The sequence below is a fragment of the Solea solea genome, chromosome 6 (assembly GCF_958295425.1).
Source record: "Solea solea chromosome 6, fSolSol10.1, whole genome shotgun sequence".
NCBI lineage: Eukaryota > Metazoa > Chordata > Actinopteri > Pleuronectiformes > Soleidae > Solea > Solea solea.
This window is the reverse complement of record NC_081139.1, coordinates 30,919,983-30,937,612: the sequence shown is the minus strand read 5'-3', so window position 1 is coordinate 30,937,612 and position 17,630 is coordinate 30,919,983. Positions and strand designations below refer to the sequence as shown.

At 44.6% G+C, this 17,630-nt stretch overlaps 1 protein-coding gene across 2 annotated transcripts in view; it reads left to right on the top strand.

The window, feature by feature from the left end:
• LOC131460397 (integrin alpha-5-like) overlaps positions 1-16,865 on the top strand; it is a 76,178-nt gene extending 59,313 nt beyond the window's left edge. For both annotated transcript variants that reach the window (XM_058630857.1, XM_058630858.1), the window contains exons 23-30: positions 58-138; positions 852-957; positions 1,542-1,700; positions 1,792-1,902; positions 3,972-4,085; positions 6,161-6,262; positions 6,350-6,472; positions 16,269-16,865. In XM_058630857.1, coding sequence (XP_058486840.1) covers positions 58-138; positions 852-957; positions 1,542-1,700; positions 1,792-1,902; positions 3,972-4,085; positions 6,161-6,262; positions 6,350-6,472; positions 16,269-16,352 — 880 coding nt within the window. In that variant the 3' untranslated portion in view covers positions 16,353-16,865. The remainder of the gene's footprint in view (positions 1-57; positions 139-851; positions 958-1,541; positions 1,701-1,791; positions 1,903-3,971; positions 4,086-6,160; positions 6,263-6,349; positions 6,473-16,268) is intronic.
• Positions 16,866-17,630: the final 765 nt, after the last annotated feature.

Genomic DNA, 17,630 nt, shown 5'->3' with positions numbered 1-17,630 from the left:
AGATTACAGACTGTAGGTAAAATATGGCATCTTCTGTCTCTCTGTTGTCTGCTGTAGTAAAAATGCTAATAATTCTGAGAGTGAGGTGGTGCTGCACGAGCTGGAAGTGGCTGCCATGGCTGACGTCATCCTGCAGGGGTGAGACATCGACTGAACGTCATTACATGACTGTTACAGTATAATCCATGAGTGTCACAGCCATTATATTTCAGAATGATTCGTTTGGACAGTTCCACGTTAACCATGTCATCAGTCTATTAACCCACCGCTGTTTCCATAATCCATTCCAATCGATCATCAGGACTCCAGGTTTTACTCGCGGCACGCATGCGTAACATATAGGTCGCGTTAGATTAATGTTCAAAATGAAATTCAACTGAATACACCTTAGTCACACCCTCCATCTTGTTTTAACTTATGGTTCTGATATTGATCAATAATGATCGATACTGATCATTATTTACTCACATTTAATTGTACAATAATGAACTACAATAACATCAATAAGAAATACTGTCTGATAATAATATGAATACATTCAAAGAGACAGTACATCTGAAGGTACCTGTTGTGATTTTACTGTGTACTACATGAGATTGTGTTGGTGAATCAGAAGAGACGAGCACCGTGGTTTAACTCTGATACTCGCGCTCTTAAACAGGCGTTACGTAGATTAGAAAGAAGATGGCGTTCCACTAATTTAGAGGGATTTTATGTAGCCTGTCAACCCATCTCCAGCTCTCTTGATATAGGTGCTTGAGTGATGAAGGATACTTCAAGGGTGTGCACGCCCATTACAAATGCTTTTGACGCCAATCATTGTTTACTGTGTGTGTGTGTGTGTGTCACAGTGTTTCACGGCCAGACAAACTTGTCTTTCCTCCTCCAAACTGGACTGTTGAGCAGATTCTGAGGGACGAGCAGGACGTCGGCCCTGAGCTTCAGCAGGTCTATGAGGTAGAGCTGTGCTTTCTGATGAACCCTGCATGCTTTCATATGTACTTTATTTATCTCTGAGAGGCTATAGAGTCCTGAAATACCAGGCTGCTTTCATTTGTGCAAAGATGTGCAAACACTGTAATGCATGTCATATACCAGAGAGGTTTGTTAGCAGGTGTGTGGAGTCGACTTCCTTTAGATTTCCTCCTTCTTCTCTGGTTTATGTGTAAGGTTTTTGTGGGCAGAGCCATTCTTTCTGTGCATGGTAAGATTCCACTTATCACGTATATGTTTACACCAGGGGTGTCTAAACTACGGCCCGCAGGCCAACCACGGCCCTCAGTGAGATGATGTGCAGCCCACAGCTTTGGTTTTATAAAACTAAAAATCGCCGTTGGTCACGTGTCAGCTGGAAAGGAGTTGCACTTTGATGTGTTGCTCTCTGATCTGTGAGGATCTGGTGAAATGCTCTCCATCCCAGGGCATAATAATCTTCTATAATCTATAATCTTCACTTTCCTGATGAAAAACAGCCAGGGAACAGATGACTTGTGTGGTTTAGTGGTTCAGCGTCTCACATCATGACTGTCTCTGTGTTTCAGCTGGTCAATCATGGTCCCAGTGTGGTGAGCCAGCTGACATTAGAGGTGAGGTGTCCTCTGAGGGCTCACGGCCATGAGCTGCTCTACCCTGTGGAGGTGCTGACCGAGGGGGCGCTCAGCTGCTCCCCAAAAACAACCATCAATGCACTGAAACTCAAGGTGCTGTGTTGTGTGTGTGTGTGTGGGGGGGGGGGGGGTCATTGGTTGTGTTCCTGTCGACCTGACACTGTGAATGTCTTCATGTGTGCAGCTCCTGTCTCCACCAGCAGAAGATCCCACGTCACTGAAATCCAACACCAGGCGTCAGCACATGCAGAGGAGGGAGGTGCACAGAGATCCTCTGGCTGAACAACGAAACCTGGTGAGACCATCAGAGAGGTTTCATGCACATGAAGCTACTATATGAAGGAGGTCTATTTCATCAACTACAGACAGTGTTACGTTGATGGAGGTAAATAGATCAGTGATTAACTGAGAATTTCAACAAACAAGAGAGGAAGTTTATTTCCCTCTTTATTTATTTTTCTTCTCATCTGATAACAAAACACTTCATTAGAAGCTCATGTGTGTGTGTGTGTGTGTGAAGACCCATGAACTGTGTTCCTCTGGTTCCTCCATCTCCTCCTTCACTCAGCATGTAGATAAAATCACTGCACCATGGTTCAATGAGTGGGCAGATACGCTTTATGTTGTATATTTAAACTAAAGTGGTCTCATGAGGACGTAGGAAGAGGAAGCTCTGTGCTCTGATTCAGGCTTCAGGTTCTAATGAGGTTATTTCTTTCAACACAGGAAATGGGAGAGATAGAACGAGCTCTGGTCAACATCTCCCGCTGTTTGGCTCTAATTGCTCCTGAGATGAAATCAATAGGGTTAATAATATACTGGGTTGACTTGGAGCAGCAGTACACAGTGATGTCACATGATCATCTTTAGCAGAAACCTGAGAAATAATGTTGTGTAATTAGACCTTTTATGGACATACTCATTTACATGATTCTGTTCACTTAGCAATGTGAACTAAAAGATGTCATGAGTTGTGAAAGTCAGCCACAAATATCACATGTGCACCGACACTGCGTAAGAGTGCAAATGATACACATGTGAAATATCAAATAATATAATGATATTATATTATAAATAATATAAGAATATCAAAGTCGTTGGGATCTGAACCCGTTTTTTTCAATATTGGGGTTCAGCTTTGAAGAGTGAGGAAACAATTCCAGTGGTGAGTGAGGAGTGGATGATGGCAGAAATGAAGGAGGGACAGGAGGCAGCATCTGACCATGAGCCTGAGGGTTCAGCAGCAGCGGGAGGTGCAAACTGGAGAGAGATGAGTGTGGGTGGAGTTACATACATGCTGATGGATGTTGGGAATTTTCCCAGAGAGAAAATGAATGACACACAAAATGATCATGATTGTCATCTTTAAATAAAGAAATCCTACGAAATACTGTAGATGAGCGGTGACTCAAGGTGAAGGTGACTTCTCTCTAATTCTCTCTACTGCCTTTTTCCATTAATTAGAAGAAAATGATACTGATATCAATTTGAATCATAGCATAATAATGATGATAATAATACTACTGCTAATGATACTAATACTGCTGCTAATGATAATAATACTACTGCTAATCATAATAATACTGCTGCTAATGATAATAATACTGCTGCTAATGATAATAATACTACTGCTAATGATAATAATACTACTGCTAATGATAATAATACTGCTGCTTATAATAATTATAATAATACTACTAATGATAATAATAATACTCTTAATGATAATGATACTACTGCTAATGATAATAATACTACTGCTAATGATAATAATACTGCTGCTAATAATAATTATAATAATACTACTAATGATAATAATACTACTGTTAATGATAATAATACTACTGCTAATGATAATAATACTGCTAATGATAATAATACTACTGCTAATGATAATTATACTACTGCTAATGATAATAATACTACTGCTAATGATAATGATACTACTGCTAATGATAATAATACTGGATCATGGATCACTATAACTGGATCTGGATTCTGCAGCCCAGGAAGGAAAGGCATAAACTAGGGAGAGGAAGACCAAGGTTAATGACACATAATGAAGTTATATTCATTCATTCATACCCTGAGTGTGAGAGAGTGTGAGAGTGTGAGGTCTCCCTGAGCCTCCCTGAGCCAGTTCTAACTATAAGCTTTATCAAGAAGGAAGGTTTTAAGTGACATGATCCTTAAGACTCTGAACTCCTGTTTTGAAGCCTCAAGATTTTCAGACTGGCTGGTCCCATGTTGACATTTTGCAAAGCGGAGGTTAGGGCTCCACGATCTTTAAATGAACATTCACTCTTCCTCTCCCGTGGGTAAAACAGCAGTATTCTGGGTTTGTGTCTGTCTGTCTGTCCACAGAGCTGCTCTACAGTGGAGTGCTGGCAGCTGCAGTGCAGCACCGGGCTGATGGAGAGAGGAGACAGTGTCATTGTGACTGTTCGCTCCAGAATCTGGGCTGAAACATTCATGGAGGTGAGACTGCTCACAGCAACAATCAGTGCAGGAAACTGACATCATTTACACAATTATTATACTGCCCTCTGCTGGTGGTCACTAAACTACAACAACAGTTTTTCTGTCCCACTCAACATGCTTATTCAAACTAGCTACTAAATTAAAGGCTATTAAGTCTATGATATCTTAAGAATATGATCACTATATAAAACACCCTTATTTATCTTTGTAAACTGCTCACTCTCACAAAACGTCACAAAACAACACATTTGCACTTACCTTATACATATATACCACACACAGGAGTTATACATGTGTAGTATACATATATATATGTAGCTCTCGCTACTTTCTAGCTTTTTCCTTTAAAACTTTGTCTTTTTCTACGTTTTTTTTCCCGACTCTTTTATTGTGTTTTATTATTAAACTACAGGCACCAAGTGTATTATTCCTGCCATAAAGGCTCTCCTTTAGGAGAAAAAGAGAGCATTTAGGTGAGGAAACAAGGAGGAGCTAAAGACTGTATAGAGGGAACTGAGGAGAAAGATCAGGGAGGGGAAGGACAGCTACAGGAGGAAGAAGGAGGATCAGCTGCAGTAGAAAGATATCAGCGGAGTCTGGAGAGGCCTGAAAACCATCTCTGGCCACATGAAGCTAGACTCCCAGGCTGTAGGGGACCAGAGATGGGCTAATGACCTGAACTTATTCCTCAGTAGGTTTGATCATTCTCCACGTGACCCAGCCAGCCCTGCTTTCCTTTCATCTGAATCACCAGTACACTGCCCAACCTCCAGCCCCCTCCCTACTGTTCCCAGCTCACCTCCCACAAGCTCAACTCCTTTCATCACACAACCCCCCTGCTCCAATCTGACCTTCACACCTAACCAAGTGAGAAAAGAGCTCAAGAAGATCAAGGCAAAGAAGGCTGCAGGTCCTGATGGCATCAGCTCCAGGTCCTGATGGCATCAGCTCCAGGCTCCTCAAATCCTGCGCGGTGCAGCTGTGCTGGATTATGGGGCTTATCTCCAACATGAGCCTGAAACTGGGGAGAGTACCACAGTTATGGAAGACCTCCTGTGTGGTACCGGTGCCAAAAACGCCGTGGCACTAACATCCCTCCTGATGAAGATCCTGGAGCGACTGGTGCTGTCTCATCTTTACCCTTTGCCCTTTGATGAGACCAGCGATGGACCCACTGCAATTGGCCTTCCAGTCTAGCATCGGGGTGGACGACGCTGTCATCTACCTGCAGGACAGAGCTCTTTCTCACCTGGGAGCACTGTGAGGATCATGTTTTTTGATTTCTCCAGTGTGTTCAACACCATGCAGCCAGCACTTCTGAAGGACAAGCTGGAGCACGCAGGAGTGGAACCTTTTGGACTATGAACTGTGCTCACTCTCAACTCCAGGAACGGATGGCAGCAGAACTGTATAGCGGAGCACTAACAGCTGATCCCTACTGTAAACAATAGAGCCGTGGCTCCACACAGGATCCCCAGACACGGCCGAAAAGTGTAAAAAAACACAGCAACAGGGCCACAACAAGCACGGTGTACTTGGTGCCCCTGGTGCCCGTAGTTAAATAAAGAAAACACACTAAAAGAAGAAGGAAAAAATGTAGAAAAGACAGAGTTTGAAGGGAAAAAGGCTTGAAAGCAGTTTGTTAGTCACTGCTACTGCGCATGCCTCTGCCATCGTGGTTCCGGTAGTGGGAGTGGCCTCACCTGGTTACTAAACACATCACTTCCTGTTTATTCTTTACTTCCTGTTTCACACACTCACACACACTGGTGTTATGTAGCTTGTCTTCATTATGCTTTTGACATTCATTGATCTAGATAATCCAATTAAACTTGTGTTATTTAGATTCATTGATTCAAGTGACCTGATATTGTGTTATTTAATTTAATAAATTGTTGTGTCTTTTGTCCATGAATACTGTGACAAACAGGGGTTGAGAGAGCCAGTGCATGAATTCCTACCTTCAATACAGTTTAATTTGATATCTTTTAAACAATTTGGTCAGTTACAGTGATTGTTTAGCCTGATTTTAAAGGCATAGATTGATTGTCTTTCCCCAACTCTGTCCACAGAGAGCCTACAAGCAATATGCTCTGGAATGCTCAGTTCAGTACGAAGTGGTCAAGATGCCTTACGCCATTCCCCCCAAATTCAAGGCACTGGGATCAAAAAAGGTGAGGTGAAGGTGAACCTGTTTAATAGCCTGGTGTGAACAGTGGAGTGAATTTGTCACGTTTTTTCCGTTGTTTTCCGTTGTTCAGGTGGTGACAGCTGTGATGTGGAACAGGACGGACGGTCTGTTCTTTGTTCCAATATGGATCATCGTTCTGGCTGTTGTCGCTGGACTGCTGTTACTGACCCTGCTCATATATCTACTGTACAAGGTAATCATGTCACAAACCAACATTGTCTGACTCAATATTAACACACAAGACATTTTATCTCCCTGACAATTCTTCTATTTTCATTCTGAAGCATTTTTATCTGGTACCAGGTACTATTTTTAGTACCTGCTCAGGCGAGGTTCCAAAAGCGTGCTGAGAAGGCAACTATGCAATGATTGGTCAGACTGCCGTCCACTGACTGGCCAGAGTGCCGTCACAGGAAGAGACGTCCCACACACAAATCAAGCCCAACTGTAGATCACTTAAAACCACTTAACAATCCTAAAAACATGGGTTCATCTCAAATTCAATGAACAAAACCTTTTTGAGTCCAATGCCTCAAACACATCATTTAAAACGTATATGGCAGCAGTGGCAGTGCTGTGTTGCTTCCTAAAACCTGACTGAAGGGAGTTTAGTATGTTGTTGGATTCTAAAAAATCCTTCAATTGATTGCAAACCATCTGACTGGATCCTCTGTGGCCTGCAGAGATGATATAACTGCTCACAAAGATACACTGTGCTGTTTTGTAGAAAACACATTCTTGCTTCTTTAGAAGAGACAAGATCTTCTTGAGGATGCATTCAGCAAGGTCACTAAAAGTCAGGATGGCTGAATCAGGAAGACTTTGGAGCAGAGCCATAGGCTGATTTTGCTGTGATCTCAGGCAGCTCTTGCGTTACCTCCCCTACAGACTCTAGTCTCTTTGCTCGGTCAGCTTTTGTGGTTTTCCTCATCTCTCCATCATCATCATTGAGGGGGGGGTTTGGCTCAGTGGTTAAGACCGCCTGTGGTTAAGACCCTGTGTACAAAGACTTCATGGTCGCAAGTTCAACTCCACCCCTGGCAGGTTGTACTCAATTCCCTTGTAAGTCGCTTTGGATAAAAGCGTCTGCTAAATGACATGTAATCTAATAATAATGTAATCATAGAAGAGAGAGGGTCTCCAGGACTCCTTTGAGCTGCGAGTGGCGAGGGCCCTGACACCGAAGCCGCCACCGGGAGCTCCATCGAGCTCCATCGAGGTCCATTGTGGCTAAATTGTCAAGCTACAGGAGGAAAGAGGAGGTACTGAAGCTGGCCTGGCAAAAGCAGGGATTTCAACTTCACGGACTACGCGCCTGATGTGATGAAAGTGAAAGGAATATGCCAAAGAGAAATCAGTACTGAAGGAGAAGAAAATCAGATCTCAAACTCCGTTCCCGGCCTGGTTAAGAGTGTTCTGCCCTGAGGGGACAGTGCTGTACGGATCAGGGGAGGAGGCGACCGGGGACATGGTGAAGCGGGGGTTCTCGGTTTCCGTTATTAAACACCCGGAATCTCTGCTGGAGCAGATTCAGAAGTTCACAAGAGATCGGGGATCCGAGCAGGCAAAGCGAGCAGTTACATGGAAAAACTACAGGTCGTCAGACGCCAGGATCCAGCATGACTGTAAAACATCTGTGATTCACAGCTTGTTGAAAATCCCAGAGAAGAAGGGGTGAGTTTTTATTCTGAAGAGGAGAGTCCGGGGGAACCAGCTTTCACTAAGAACAGGACTGAACATTACAGGAAAACTTTACAGCCTATAGTTTTGTTTTCTATGTCAGGGAGCAGCATGGACACTAGAATATGCAAAGAGGGCCCTCTCACACCGGTCGGTGAGGGAGGATTTCCCTCAAGGCCCAATTATCTTCAGGGCTTAATAAGGGTCGAGATGACTATTATCACTATTGGATTTTCTTTTTCATATTTTATTGTGTTGTTTCTCATTAAGAGGCATGTTTTGCTGCTGTTCTATGCAGCTTTTGGTGTGCTGCCTAGGATACATTCAGGTAATGGTCATTATTTGTCTAATCCACTTATTCCAAAAGAGGGGAAGGATAGGTGAGTTTGTGTGTTGCCTTTGGGCTTCCGTACTACTGTGCTCTGTATCACGCTGTGTGTGTGTGTGCCCAGTCTGCAGTAACAACATCAGTCCTGTGCAACACTGGCCTTGTTATTGTGTCTACAAACTCAAAGTGAGCACATAACATGGTGTCAGAATCTGTCAAGAACTGCACACGTGGCCATGAATACTCAGTTTGAGCACTCCAGGATCGACTTCGATGCCGCGGATCTATTTAAGGAATTTGAGAGGATCTACTCCCACGTAAGTTTCATCTTTGACGGTCCTCTCTCAGCGCTAGAAGCTAAACGGAAAGCCGGCTGGCTAGGAACGTGGATCGGTGAACAAGGTAGAGAAATCTCTACGCTAACATGGGTGAGAAAGAAGATCTGGCTAATGTTTTAGATAAGTTTGCTAACTACATAAGACCAACAAAGAATAAAAGAACAGCCAGACATCGTTTCAAGCAGAGGAAACAAGGTGCAGCTGAGCGTTTTCACCACTTTCTGAAGGTTCTGAGGCTACTACTGATGGACTGTGAGTATGCTGACAACATGTTGACTGATGCTATCATAGCAGGAGTTAAAGAACTCGAGTCCAAGAAAGGCTGTTGGATGAAGGTGAAGATTTGGCTTAAACCATTGAAATTTCCCAGTAATTTGAAATGTCACAAAAGCAAATGAGAATTGTTAGAGGAGGACTCACACGTGTCAACAGTGGCCACAAGAACAAAGTACACAGCATATGCTAATAAAAAGTCACAAAACAGTGCCTAGACAAAGCCCATGCTGAGACAGACAGGAAACACCCACAACATACATGGAACCAAGGAAAATGTCCAGCTAAAGGCTCTGTATGCTCATACTGTAACAAACCGAACCACTGGGCAGCAGTCTGCAGCAACCTGGCATGAGTTCAGTGAGTGTGGAGCCAGATGACAAGTGGATTGTAGACATTAGTGTCCTGTCCCAGGAAGTGCAGTTTAGAATAGACACAGGTGAACTGAAACACTCCAACAAGACGCAGCGCTCCTATTCAAACCACAAGGTGAAGCCGGTTGCTGCAGTGGACCTCTGGACCTCCCCCTGAAATACAAAAGCTGTGAAGCAAATGCAGAGCTGGAAATCGTGGACATTGTTCAAGAGAACGTGCTCAGCAGCACTGCAGCTGAGGCCCTGGGTCTGATTGTTCGGCTGGACAGGATGGTGCTATCCGAAATAAGGTGAGCACCAACACTGAAGCCACTCTGAACCTCAACTTCAACAAGTGTCACATCCGCCAGTCAGCTGTGCAGTATGTAGGTCACCTGATTACAGCTGATGGGTTGAAACCAGACCCAGCGAAAACTGAAGCAGTGAGGAACATGCCTCCACCAACAGACAAGGAAGGTGTCTGTCGCTTCTTAGGGTTTGTGACGTTCTTGTCAAATTTTATTCCAAACTTAAGTGAAGTGGACGCTCCACTATGGCAGCTCGTGAAGAGCAACGTTGAGTTTGCATGGCAACCAGTGCAACAACAAGCATTTGACAAGCTCAAGCAGCTATGTACAAACCCCCCACTACTCAAGTTTTATGATGCAGCAGAAATATTCTGTGACGCCAGCAGCATGGGATTAGGAGCCGTACTACTACAGGATGACCAGCCTGTCGCTTTCTCGCCCAGATCCCTGACTGATGCAGAGACGCGCTATGTGCAAATCGAGAAGGAGATGCTCTCCTTCTAACTCAAGGAGGACCTATCGACCCACACCTCACAGGCAAGACGGCCCGTATGTTTGACATTAGATGCCTGCGTTACCTTGACTTCTCCAGCAGACAATCCAGCAAGCCTGGCCAGACAATAGATGGGAAGTACCTATTCCTGTTCAACCCTACTGGGACTCAAGAAGCCAATTAGCTGTGTCTGACAGCATAGTGTATAAGGGACTACGTATCGTGGTGCCCCCCACCATGCAAAGACACATGTTAGAGCTCATACACCAGTCCCACCTTGGAATAGTGAAGAGTAAACAGCGAGCATGTGAAGTGCTATACTGGCCAGGCATGGAAAATTGAAGACATGATCAGAAATTGTTGCAAGTGCGCTGAAGTCCAAAACAGACTTCCCAGGCAACCACTTATACCAACGGAGACACCAGAGCTGCCGTTTGAAGAAGTAGCCTCTGACCTGTTTGAGTTTGAAGGAAACCAGTACATTGTACTTGTGGATTACTACTCAAAATACATTGAAGCGGATCAGCTGAAAGATCAGCGCAGCCGCACTACAATAGAGGCTCTGAAAGCTCAGTTCAGCAGACATGGCATCCCTGCCAGTATCAGAACAGATAATGGTCCACAGTATGCATCGAGGAATTCAAGGAGTTCTGTAAGAGTTATCCTGCAAAATATTCTTCACCACACACACCACACTCTAATGGTGAAGCAGAACGTGCAGTGCAAACAGTCAAGAGGCTTTGGAGCAAAGCACCTGACAAACACCTTGCACTGCTAGACTACAGAACTACTCCACTCGATTCGGTAGGTCTGTCACCCACTCAATCAAATCAAATCAAATCACTTTTATTGTCATTAAGCTGTACATACAACAAGTAGTGCAACAAAAAGAGAGAGCGTTTCCCAGGGATCCAAAGATTTAAATATTTAAATACACATTTACACCCTTTTTGTCTGACATACTACAGCTGGAGTACCATGTGGAGATGCAGTATGTCAGGACGCTCTCAACTACACCTCTGTAGAAGGTCGTGAGGATGCTGGGTGGGAGAGAGGTTTGTTTCAGCTTCCTCAGGAAGTATAGTCTCTGCTGGGCCCGTTTTGTGATATAAGAGGTGTTCTTATTCCAGCTTAGGTCCTGCGAGATCTGCACACCTAGGAACTTGATGTTCTCCACTCTCTCCACTGTACGGCCGCTGATGCTGAGGGGGGCGTGCTCTGTTTGTGACTTCCGGAAGTCGATGATCATCTCCTTCGTTTTGTCCACGTTTAGCAGCAGATTGTTTTCCCTGCACCAGTCCTCCAGGTGTTGCACTTCGTCCCTGTACATAGCTTCCTGACTTCCGTGGACGAGTCCCACCACGGTGGTGTCGTCCGCAAACTTGAAGATCTGGTTCCCCTCGTGTCTGGGTGCACAGTCATGTGTCAGCAGTGTGAACAGCAGTGGGCTGAGCACACAGCCTTGGGGGGATCCAGTGCTCAGTGTGATGGAACTGGAGATGTTTTTTCCAACACGGACCGTCTGTGGTCTCTCAGTCAGAAAGTCCAGGATCCAGAGACACGTGGCGGTGTTGAGGCCAAGAAGAAGAAGTTTCTCCATTAGTCTCTGGGGGACAATCGTATTAAAGGCTGAGCTGAAGTCAATGTACAGGACTCTGGCGTACGTGTCTCTATGGTCCAGATGAGTGACGACGGAGTGCAAGGTGGTGGATATTGCGTCCTCTGTGGAGCGGTTTGGACGATAGGCAAACTGGTATGGATCAAGTGTTGCAGGGAGGCTGGCTGTGATGTGTGATTTGACGAGCCTTTCGAAGCACTTCATCACAGTAGATGTCAGTGCGATGGGACGGTAGTCGTTTAGACAGGATACAACTGCTTTCTTCGCAACAGGTACAATGGTGGATGTTTTGAAGCACCTGGGGACGATGGCCTGGCTGAGGGAGACGTTGAAAATGTCGGTCAGTACCTCTGCCAGCTCTTCAGCGCAGTCTCTGAGCACACGTCCCGGGATGTTATCTGGGCCTGCCGCTTTCCGTGGGTTGACCCTCATGAGGGTTTTGCGTGTGTCTGCTGCACTGATGATGAGCGCTGGCCCCACAGCAGTTGGAGAAGGGCCGTGCCTCCCTCTGGTTGTAGGGTGTGGTGCTTCAAAACGTGCAAAGAAGTTGTTGAGCCTGTCTGGTAGAGAAGTGTCGTCGTCGTCGACCGCCTGCTTGGACTTGTAATCCGTCAGCGCTTGGACCCCCTGCCACATCCGTCTGGTGTTCCCTGTGTCACAGAGGTGACCCTGGATTCCTTCAGCGTAGGTACGCTTCGCTGCCTTGATCCCTTTGGAGAGCGCAGACCTAGCTGAACGGAGGGCAGTCTTGTCCCCCGTCCTGAAAGCTGCATCACAGGCTGTCAGTAGCGAGCGCACCTCTGAAGTCATCCATGGTTTGTGGTTGCCACGTGCAGTGAAAGTCTTCAGTACAGTAACATCCTCTGTGCACTTAGCGAAGTAGCCGGTTACCACCTCAGCATACTCATGAATGTCAATATGCACTCCCTGGGAGGCTCCTGTCTTGAATACCCCCCAGTCCGTACATGCAAAGCAGTCCTTAAGTGCCGAAACTGCGCCCTCTGGCCAAGTCCTGGTTTGTATTTTCACTGGTCTGCTTCGCTTTAGTAGGGGTTTGTAGGAGGGCACCAGCATTACAGAAAGGTGGTCCGAACGGCCGAGGTGAGGGCGTGGTGTGGCCTTGTATGCGTCTGGGGTATTTGTATACACCAAGTCCAGAATGTTCTCTCCTCTGGTTTTAAAGTCCACAATTTGCTTGAACTTTGGGAGCACCTTCTTTAAACTTGTGTGGTTAAAGTCCCCTGCGACCACAACAAAGCTGTCCGGGTGTTTGGTCAGAAGCTCACTGATGGCGTCGTGTAGCTCCCCGAGTGCCTCGTTAGCGTTAGCTTTAGCATTTGAGCCTGGAGCTATGTAAACAACTGCTATGATCACGTTAGTGAATTCCCTCGGCAGGTAGAATGGCCGACATTTCACAATGAGGAACTCCGCCAGCGGAGAGCAGTGTTTTGTGGCTAACGTGGCATTAACACACCAGTCCTTGTTGATGTAGATGCATAAGCCCCCACCTCGACTCTTACCGGAGCTCGCTGCATCTCTGTCGGCCCGGAACAATGTCGTCCCCTCCAGCTGAATGGCCGTGGCTGGGGTGTTCTGTAGCCATGTCTCCGTGAAAGCAAACACACAGCAGTCTCTCCACTCTCTGTTGGTTTCTCTCAGTAGACGTAGCTCATCCAGCTTGTTGTCGAGGGAGCGGACATTGGAGAGAAGGAGCGACGGTACTGCTGATCTGAAGGGGTTAGCTTTTAGCCTAGCATGGATTCCGGCTCGCTTTCCCCTCTTTTGTTTACGCTCGCACCGCTTACGCTTCCTCCTCACTCGGGTGGCTGCCGGCGTAGTCTCCGATAATATTCCGTGCTGGCGTAATGTTTCAAAAACGCAACCAAGCGCCTCGATTCTTGCAGCGTTCTTTACCTTGATGTTTAGTAAGATCTCTCGGTTGTAACTTTTGCCAGCTGAACGTCTGGGCACGACAAAACTTCCAAAACTTTCATACTCGCTGATCCCTGAAGGGGCCGCTGCGACCGCTCGCGCCGCCATCACTATCACTACGAACTTCTTGTCTTATCACTCAACTGCTCATGGGCAGGAGGCCTCGCAACACGCTGCCTACGGCTCGTGCATTACTTGACCTATGACCCTGTCAAAGTCAAGCATTTACTGGACAAGACCAAGCACACCCAGAAACTTTACTACGACAGCAAGAGAGCAGCCAAACCCCGTACCGCCCCCTACAGCCTGGAGATGAAGTCAGAATGGCTCCATATCCTGGAAGCACAAATGACCACTGTGCACCACGATCGTACATTGTGGACAGTAGAGGTAAGAAGTTCCGCCGTAACAGCCAACACCTCCGTGCCAGCCCTACAGCCGCCAACCGGTCACGCCATGTGATGTGTGATGAGCCTTGGCGGGAGACTCCTTGACCGCCCACCAGCTCCTCCAGAACCACACCCTTCATCACATGAGGTAGCACCAAGCTCCCCACGAACCTAACCAGGTGAACTATATACCACCAGACGGGGCAGATGTGTGAAACCCTCTGATGGACTGAACTTATAGCTTGATGGACTGACTGTGTATTTGTTATTACCTCAGTTCTGTGCTCAGGGACAGGTGTGCTAAAGACACCTGAATGAAGTGATGTGCTGGTAACCTCTCCTTCCTAGTTGAATATTTGAGTTCAGTTGTTATTCAGTTGTGTCAAGGAGGCAGAAACATGGACATCACCAGGTCAAATGAATGAATGAATGAATGCTGTAACTATAGAAGGTTAGCGTGTTAAATCAGGACTATAACATCTTTACACAGATACTGGCCAAGCGAATAGAATGACTGTGAGCACAAATCATTAGCCTTGACCATCACAAAGCCATGATAACATCAGACGGACTTTACATGTAATCAGCCATATAACAGAACAGGATTCAGAGGCAGTATTAGTAGGACTAGACCAGTAAAGGATTGTGTAAATTGGTCTTTTTTGTTTAGAGTCTTGGATGAGTTTGGGTTTTATTATTCCTTTATTAAGGCAATACAAGCTCTTTATGATAACCAGAGGGTCAGACTTAAATTTAATGGTGTAATTTCAAACCCCTTTTCACTGGAACATTGAACAAGGCAGGGCTGTCCAATTAGCCCCCTTTATTTTGATTGAACCCCTGAGTCAATGGATTGTACAGAATAAGGACATTAAAGGAATAGGAGATTTCCTTGTGTGTGGATGGTTTACTGATACAGTTATCCAGTCCACAACAATCTGTACTACAGTTGTTTTCACTTTTAGATCAATATGGATCTTTTTCTGGATAAAAGTCGAAGACAGTGTGCATTTGATCCGGATTTCATGCCTAGCTTTGGATGCAACATTTAAGGCTTGGAAAACTCATGGACTAACAGCATGATGACTTCTTAAGATTCTTACAGGTTTGTCACCATGTTGAGCAAATAAGGAAAGAGATTAAACAAGAGCAATGGAATAACATTATTAAAAGTATTTATGGATGTAAAAATAATTTTACATTGAGTTGTCTGAGAGTGATTGGCAGTCCATTTACAAGACCCAACACACATCCACAAGTTCTAAGAGATGGAGGGAGTTTGGTTGGAAAAACTTAACACGTTTTTTTATTACACCACAAATTAAACATAAACAATTGGGTCAACAACAATTCTGTTGGAGACAATGTGGGCAATTGAATGCCAATCACTCTCATATATTCTGGTCCTGTATGAAAATACGAACATTTTGGGGTGGGGTTCTGAGGATCGTGGGGGAAATTTTTGGATATAATATTCCTGATGACCCCAGATATATGTACCTGGGACTGATACCAGATGGGGTAATAGCTAAAGATGATGTGTATCTGTTCAAGATCCTATCCCTTGCGGCTAAGAAAGCCATTACAAGAAGTTGGCTGAAAACTGAACCACCTGGACTGAGCCACTGTTGGAGACAGTGTGGACACTTTGAGGCAAATCCTTTTCACATATTGGTCTTCTTCAATATTGTTCCCTTTCTGGCGGAAAGTCTACAACATTTTGCATATGCGTATTTTGGACAGACATTCCTTTTGAGTTTGTATCATTATATTTAGGAGTTTCACCATCAGAAGACAAAAGCCATAACAAGGAAGTGTCTAAAACTAGAGATTTGACATCATTTATAAGATAGAAGATAGAAGAAAGAATTACTTTTGCTATCAGACTAAAACGGGGTCTGTTTTGAAAAGATGGGATTATGATTATGATGGATTAGATATGTCACTCCGGTTCGTCCATCGAATGTCTAGTACCAGGTCTTCTATCCATTTTCCTTTTTTCATTTCATCTTTTTCCTTTTTAACCCTTTTGCATCTGTGTTTTTTGTTTTTTGTCTCGCTAGTATAGCACATGTGCACCCCAGTATTGGCAAGTGTGGGTGTATTACTGTGCAATTCAGCTGGAATTTACAGATGAATGGATGACAATGGTGAATTGATGTGAAAGAACATGTGAACCGTGGAAAAATCTAGACTTACTGATTTAAATCCTTTGAGCGGGGAAGGAAAAGTGTAGAGTTTGTCTCATTGACCTTCTTCTATCTTGTTTCCCTGCAGATGGGCTTCTTTAAAAGGTCAGATCCATACAGCACGACCATGGAGAAGGCCCAGCTCAAACCCCAGGCGTCATTTGAGGCATAGGATCCATGACAGAGTTTGCCTCCCTCCCTGAATTGGGATTATTTTCCCTTCCCAAATCCAGAGGGAAACTTAATGAAGAGACAGTTATGGGTGTTGTATCACTGGAATACAAAATATCTGGTGCTGCACTTAATTTACATGCACTGCTCTTTTTTGTGATTTATGAAGCTGTGGATAAAGAAACAAGGACTTTATCCTGAGGAGTTCAATCATGTTACAGGAAAATTAACGCACCTCCACTGAAAGCAGCAACGCTGCGTCATTTTCTTTCATGGAAGCAATGTTTGCAGTGTTCAATCTCTGGAAATTCCTGCTTTTCCGAAGCTATAAACCACTTATTTATGTGTTGAAAGTGTTTCTGTTCTGCCTTGCGGGACAATCTTGGTCAAACTGCGATGTTTAACTTGAAGCATTCTTCTCCCATATTGGGAGGCATTTGTTGTGTGTGTTGTGATGTATGTAATGTGTTCATGTTGTTGTGGCCCAGAATAAAGCCTCATGTTTGTATACTCATCAGAATATCTTATTCCTGTGAATGAATGCTCTGAAAAAATAACATCAGATTCAAAATCACAATCAGATTTTCTTAAAACAAATTTGCATTAACGCAAAAAAAACAAAAATATCAAATCTCGATTGGGATTAACGTATTTGTATTAAAGGAATAGTTTTTTGGGTTTTTTTTAAACTTGGTTTCATAAGATAATGACACTTGGCAACTCATAGCCACGCCTCGCCTCGGTACAGCACAGCTCAGCTCAACTGCACGGTTTGGTTGGTCTTCCATTACTACAGTACCTCCTCAACGTGGGCGGAATCATCACCTGACGGCTGTAGGAAACTGCCGCGACTTTGGTTTAAGCGGCTTTCAGCAGTGCTGTCGCTCCTCTGCTAAACAATGAGATTTTAGACATTTCCGCTAAAAGTTTTCAGGATTTTTGAGACAGTTGGACATTGTTCGGTTTCATTCTTGAGTCGACGTCTGGCTTATGCCTCTTCCAGTGACGGCACGCTGACAGTTGTGTGATTACCAGCTTAAGTTAGGAAAAACAGATTTTATACCTCATAAAATGTGTGCCTTCTTTCACATTTTAAGATTATGTCTGTTGCATTATCTCACAGTTAAGACTGTCGCTTTGTAAACTGCTCACTCCCTGCACCAAAGTCCAGGAGAATTTTACATCACAGTACACAAGAATTGTTGTGTATGACGGAATTTGTTTTACTTACACTCATTTGTAGGGTTTAAAAATGCACCGGGCAGCATGTCAAAGATTA